Source organism: Anopheles darlingi, chromosome X (genome assembly GCF_943734745.1).
Source record: "Anopheles darlingi chromosome X, idAnoDarlMG_H_01, whole genome shotgun sequence".
Lineage (NCBI taxonomy): Eukaryota > Metazoa > Arthropoda > Insecta > Diptera > Culicidae > Anopheles > Anopheles darlingi.
The window spans coordinates 5882004-5888003 of NC_064873.1; the positions used below are offsets into that span (position 1 = coordinate 5882004).

At 60.2% G+C, this 6000-nt stretch overlaps 1 protein-coding gene across 4 annotated transcripts in view; it reads left to right on the forward strand.

Moving 5' to 3' along the window:
• Positions 1-1107: 1107 nt before the first annotated feature.
• Positions 1108-6000, forward strand: part of LOC125954894 (cAMP-specific 3',5'-cyclic phosphodiesterase-like) — a 13589-nt gene continuing 8696 nt past the window's right edge. For 2 of the 4 annotated variants that reach the window (XR_007469067.1, XM_049685549.1), the window contains exon 1: positions 1108-2240. Coding sequence is in view for 3 of the 4 variants with exons in the window: in XM_049685549.1 (XP_049541506.1) it covers positions 1384-2240 (857 nt within the window). In the remaining variant the exon portion in view is untranslated. Of the gene's footprint in view, positions 2241-3318; positions 3631-3699; positions 3980-5578 lie in introns of those variants that run through there. The other 2 variants (XM_049685573.1, XM_049685564.1) reach the window with 2 other exon arrangements.

Sequence of the window (6000 nt, forward strand, 5' to 3'; positions counted from 1 at the left end):
ATATAGCACCTTCATTACGTAAGGCCCGCCAGGGCGACCATGGATCGGTTCCAAACCTTCAAAAACAAGGGGAGGGGGCGCACTCTCTCTCTCTCTCTCCACTTACTCTCTTTTTATCTCTCTTTCTCTCTCTCTCTCTCTCTCTCTCTCTCTCTCTCTCTCTCTCTCTCTCTCTCTCTCTCTCTCTATTTCCTGTTCATCCAACCTCAACCCAGCTAATGCAGCGTTTGGCAGCGCTGGATCGCTGGCAGCCGTAAGGAGCGGACCACCAGTGGATGGACATCGGCACGGTCATCAGCAGGCATCACCGGGCATCAGCAGCAGGCATCAGCAGCAGGCATCAGCAGCAGTGGCGCGTCCCGTCCTGTGCGTGTGTGTTCGATCGTGTGGCCCTAGTGTGCACTAGTGTGCGTCCGTGTGTATGGTTCGGTACCAGTGACGATCGGCAGTGAGGTAGTGGTGGTGGTACTGGTGGTGGTGGTAGTAGCAGTAGTAGTAGTAGTGGCTAAGGGCAGTTTGGCAGTGACGAGGATAGCACCGACTGCGGCAACCACAATCCACACCCGAACCATCATTGTCGTGGACGGGGAAGAGGAGGAGGAGGAGGAAGACGGGGAGGTGGAAGAGGAGGAGGAGCAGGAGGAGCAGGAAGAGTGCAAAAGCTTTTTGGCGACTGGAAATCATCGCCGTCAGCGGGAGCAGCAACAGCAGCAACAGCAGCAGCAGCAGCAGCACCAACGACAGCGACAGCAGCCAACGGCCGTTAGCCGCCTGGCGGGGCGATCCCGACCGTCGTTCGAAGCGAGCGAGGCCAGCGAGAAAGCCACAGCCAGACTGTTCCGCTGCTGTTTGCCGTGTCGCGGCGGCGGCGGCGGAGGAGGAGGCGCAGGAGGAGGAGGAGGAGGAGGTGGGAGAGCGGCTGGCGAGGGGTCAACGGACGGTGCGGCGACCAGTAGAGTAGGGAGCGGCCGGGGCGGCGGCGGCGGCGGCGGCGGCAGCGACACTGACAGTGGCCGGGGCTACGAGGAAGCTTTGACCAATCGTCGCCACCTGTTGCGGGGTGCGGAGGAGGAGGAAGAGGAGGAGGAGGAGGAGGCCGGGCGCGCCCAAGACCGTGACAACGGCTGTGGCGGCATCGGCGGCCGAGGCAGCACCAGCGTCAGCGGGGGACGATCCGGAGGAGGACGCCGAGAGCCTGCCGCCCGATCGGCGGCATCGGCCCACCGGCAGCTTACCGGTGGTAGGGCGGCCGGTGGAACAGCCGCCGCCACCACCACTGGCGGCTGCAGTGCGAAGGACAGCTTACTGGGCACAGCACCGACGGCGGCGACGACGACGACGACGACGACGACGCCGGCGACGGCGACGACAACCAATACGCCAATGTCGATGGCTGCAGCGACCAACCAGGGTGACGGTGCTGTGCTCGGCAACCTGGCGTCGGGGCTGGCGGCTGCTGGCAGCGGCCGGTCTCCGGCCCCCACCACCCAACGGCTGCACCGAGCCGCTCTCGCCAAGCAGGAAGAAGACGATGACGACGACGACGACGGCGACGGCGGCGACGAGGACGATGAAGAAAAGAAAAGGAAGCAGGAAAAGGACAAGGAGGGTGAGGGTGGTGGTGGTGGCGAACCGGTGCTCGATGGCAGGACCGTCGGCAGCTCGGCGCCCCCCCATCACCAACACCCAACCCAGCAGCAGCAACCCTCGATACTGTTTACAGCCGCCGGTGGCGTATTGCGTGGTGGTACGACGGCGGCCGGAAGCGGCTGGAACGATCAGCAGCAGCAGCAAGGACGTCATCAGCATCAGCAGCAGCGTACCGGGCGCCATCGGGGTGGCTCCGCCCAACAGCATCCCCAGTCACTGCCGCACATACGGGAGGAGCGCAAGCGGAACGGTAGCTGCGATGCTGCAGCGAACCGTAGCGGTACCGGTACCGGCGGCCTAACGGTGGCGGCTACTGCTGACGATGCAGCCACCAGCTCGAACCAGCTGGAGAACGCCGGCGGCGGCGGCGGCGGTGACGACGACGACGAAGACGTCGACGAGGAGGACGAGGAGATGGAGGTCGTACCGGTAACGGTGCAGGACGAGTACGATCCCGAGGACCTGCAGCAGCAACAGCAGCAGCAGCAGCAGAATCATAATCATCAACAACACCAACATCATCAACCACTACCACCACCGACTCAACCCAAATACCACCGGAACCGGCGCCATACGCTGGCCAACGTACGGTAAGTAGTAAGAGGGACGCGGAGGGGGTGCCGATTATGAAGGAAGAGGGAAGAAGAAGGGGTGGTAGACATTGCGTGTCTAGGCTCTGAGCTTTAACGCCAAATTGCGGGGTTCCGAGCGCGATCGAGTGCTCCTGATACTCCACAAACTGGAAACGGGAAGGTTGGAAAGGGGAGGGGGGGGGGTCTGGGTGTACTAGGTAGTAATACCCAGTGGTAATAAGATACTACTAACAGAGGGGCTGCTCTAATTGCTGAACGTGTGAAGCGATCGTCACTCGCTCTCTCTCTCTCTGTCTCTCTCTCTTTCGCTTACCAGCTGCAGCAGTAGCCTGCTCTCTGACATGTGACGTCACGTGGGAGCTGTTGAGCGCGAACTCTAATTGAATCGCTTGCGCTCCCCCATTTCTACTAGCGAGTACCGAGTGCACAATGAGCCACACACAAACACACACACACACAATCGATTGGTGCTTGATTGAAGGCCTGGCGCTGCTGCTGCTGCTGCTGCTACTGGAGCGGTTCCGATTGTTTGAGGTTAGGGTTGTTGCGCTATGCAGGGCTCCGGAGCAGGGACCGCGCAGCAGGAGCAGGGTAGGGTAAACCCCTTTTGTTTTGTGCACTGTTCCTCTGTCGAATCGGCGCACGGCGATGGGGACCGTGGGGACCGCCCCTACCTCGAGCAGCAGCAGCAGCTCTGTAGAGCGTGTCGAGCTGGGCGAGAGCCGACCCGCCCGGGGGCGCTCCGCGCATCCGCGCTTTAATTGAACACTAATGGCTCCCCTTCTCAATCGTGTAACCGTGCACCATCATCATCATCATCATTGGCGGCGGCGGCGGCCAACGGCGGCTGTGATGAGGAGAAGCGCTTGATCTTGTTTGTTTGGAGCAGGAGGAGTAGAAAGAGAAGAAGGAAGGGGGATGCTGTTGTTGTTGTGACGACGACGACGACGACGCCGACGACGATGGGACGTTGGTGCGGTGCGGTGTGGCTAGTGGCCAAGTAGTGGCCAGCCAGCTAGCCAACCAGCTAGCCAACCGACCAGGCCAGGCCAGGCCAGTAGGGGTTTGACACGGCCTCGAGCACCCGCGGCGGCTCAGTTCCCGCGGGATGCCAGGTCATGATGGGCGAGCGTATCACCGACCGCAACGCTCCCGTCTAGCCACCGACACGCGACACCGTTGCGTCGCGTCACGTCGCGTCGCGTCGCACCCTCCAAAAATTCCCATACAGGCTCCCGGACAAGGACCTGCCTGCGCCACCTGTGCGTGTGTGCCGGAGTGTGTGTGCCGGTGTGTGTGTGTGCGTTCGCTTGGAGCAGGCGCAGCCAATCCTCGATCAGCCTTCCACAATCAATAGACCATCGGCATCGTCAACGTCTTTCGTGAGGTTACTACTGTTGTGGTTGTTGCTCGCTTTGGTATTACTATCTGTTGTTGTGTTGTTTGTTGTTGTTAGAATACAATTCGTCGCGCTGCGTGGTGTGTGCGCACTAAATGCGCACGTAGGTGGTGCTCCTCCACCACCACCACCACCACCGCGCATCGACAGTGTGCTTCAGTGATCATTGCGCACAACAACAACAGCAACGGGCGTACCTTCAGGACTACAGCCGCCGCAGCCGCCCGATGTTTCGCAACAAATACTTCTTCAACAGTGGCGCCGGTGGCAATGGCGGTGGGGGGAAGGGCGGTGATCGCAAACGCCGCGGCTCCACCGCCATCTTGCCCTCGCACTGGTAGGTTATCCCCCCCGTTTCCCTGCCGCCGTTTGTGAAAACGAGAACCGCCGAAAATAATGGGAAGGGAGGAAGGGAGGGAGGGAGGGTTAGAGGGGGGGAGAAGAATTTGAGCACCGAACCGTACTCCCCGGGCCTACTCCCGTCCCGTGATCTGCTGATGAGCGATGGGCGGCTGGATGGTTGTGCAAGTAAAAAGCAGTAGTTCGATCGGATCTCGGGAAGGGGGAAGGGGGGAAGAGGATAAGGGGGGTGCCTTCCACACACACACACACACGCTCACTGTTGGACACTCTCAGATCCATTTGGTCGCTCTCGATACTGCACCGCGGGATGAGAACGGAACGGTTGAGATCATTTTTAGCCGGTTGTGACAGAGAGCGAGAGAGAGAGCGAGAGAGAAGGAGGGGTGAGGGGGGTTCTGCGCAGCGCGATCGTTATAAATGGAAACGGGCCCCAGAAGCGCCGGTGACACCACACACACACACACACACACACACACAACATGAACGTAGAACACCGAATCCACGCCAAACACGCGGGGCGGCCGCTGATTGGATTGCTGCTCGTGATGTGTGGCCGCCGGCCAACGGGCGGCTGCTGCTGCTAGTGTCATCGTCATCATCAACGGTATCCCAACGGCCGCACTGTCCAGTACGGACTGGGACGGAGGGAGGGTGACAGGATACAGTGGCCCAGTGTCTTCCGCTGCCGCTTTAGCCGTCGTTCCCATCCACCAGCCGCCCATCACCCGGCGCATCAGACTGAACTAACAACCGTTCGCAGAGTGTCCTGCGCGTACTCGGCTCGCTCTCTCTCTCTCTCTCTCTGGCTCTCTCTCTTTTTTTCTCTCTCTCTTTCTGCTTTCTCTCTCTCTGGCTCTGGTTCTGGCGCTCTACCGCTATGTCAGCCGCCGAAGCGTGTTTCGGGGGTTTTTCTAAATTTAGTATACCTCACCACCAACACCACTGCCGCCGTCGCTTGCCGCTCTGTTCGACTGCTGCTGATCGAATGCTTGCGCAAACTTTCGACACACGGTCTAACAGAGAGAGCGACAGAGCGGGAGAGAGAGAGAGAATGAGACAGAGGACCGCAGTTTGGGCAGTTCTCGGTGCTCCATCAGAGTACACCCGTGCTCACTACTCCGGTGGTGACCATCTTTGTTATCATGTTCTTGTACACACGAGACCGAAAGAGAGAGAGAGAGAGAGAGAGAGAGAGAGAGAGAGAGAGAGAGAGAGAGAGCGCGCGTGCGTGTGTGTGTATCTGTGTGCTGAGAGATGCGTCTGGGCCTAGTGGTAGCGCAGCGGCTGGTGATCCTTGCCTCGAGGCTCAGGACCGAGTGCGCGCTCCCGGGCTAGCCCGAGCGCATCGTGTCGCCTAGTCTAGCCTAGGCCACGGGCCTAGAGTAGTTGAGTGGAGTAGTGGAGCTGGCTTGGCATCCTTGGCCTTTCGGAGATTCTCTTGGTTACTCGTGTACTCTCTCTCTCGCTCGCTCTTTCGTTCTCTCTTCGTGTTCGTGTTCGCGTGTGTGTGTCTCTGTGTGTATGTGTGTGCGGATGCACGAATCTCTGGAGGCAGGAGCCAAATTCGAGGAATTCCGCCATCGGCTTCGGCTTCATCGCGGGGTTTTTGGCACCCCCTGACCGCGTCAGCTCAATCTTCTGCTCAATCGGGTGTCTCCGTCCGTCTGCCGAGTCTAAGAGGCGGCTGACTCGCTCCGCTATATATACACACTCTCCCCTCCCTCCCCCACCCCATCCCCCGGGGGGCGGTGTAAGGACGGCCCTGTAAGCGCACCGAATGGATCAGACGGACAGCCGGAGGAGGTTGGCGACGGCATCAGCCGAACAGCCGCCCGCCTGGCCACCAACGGTACCCACCTTCGAGTACCGGACGGTGCGCATCAACCAGCACCAGCACCAGCACCATCAGCAACACCATCAGTTCTACTCGACGTCAACCTCGTCAACCGAGTCGTCATCAACCATGCTTCGGTCAGGCACCATTCAGCAACAGCT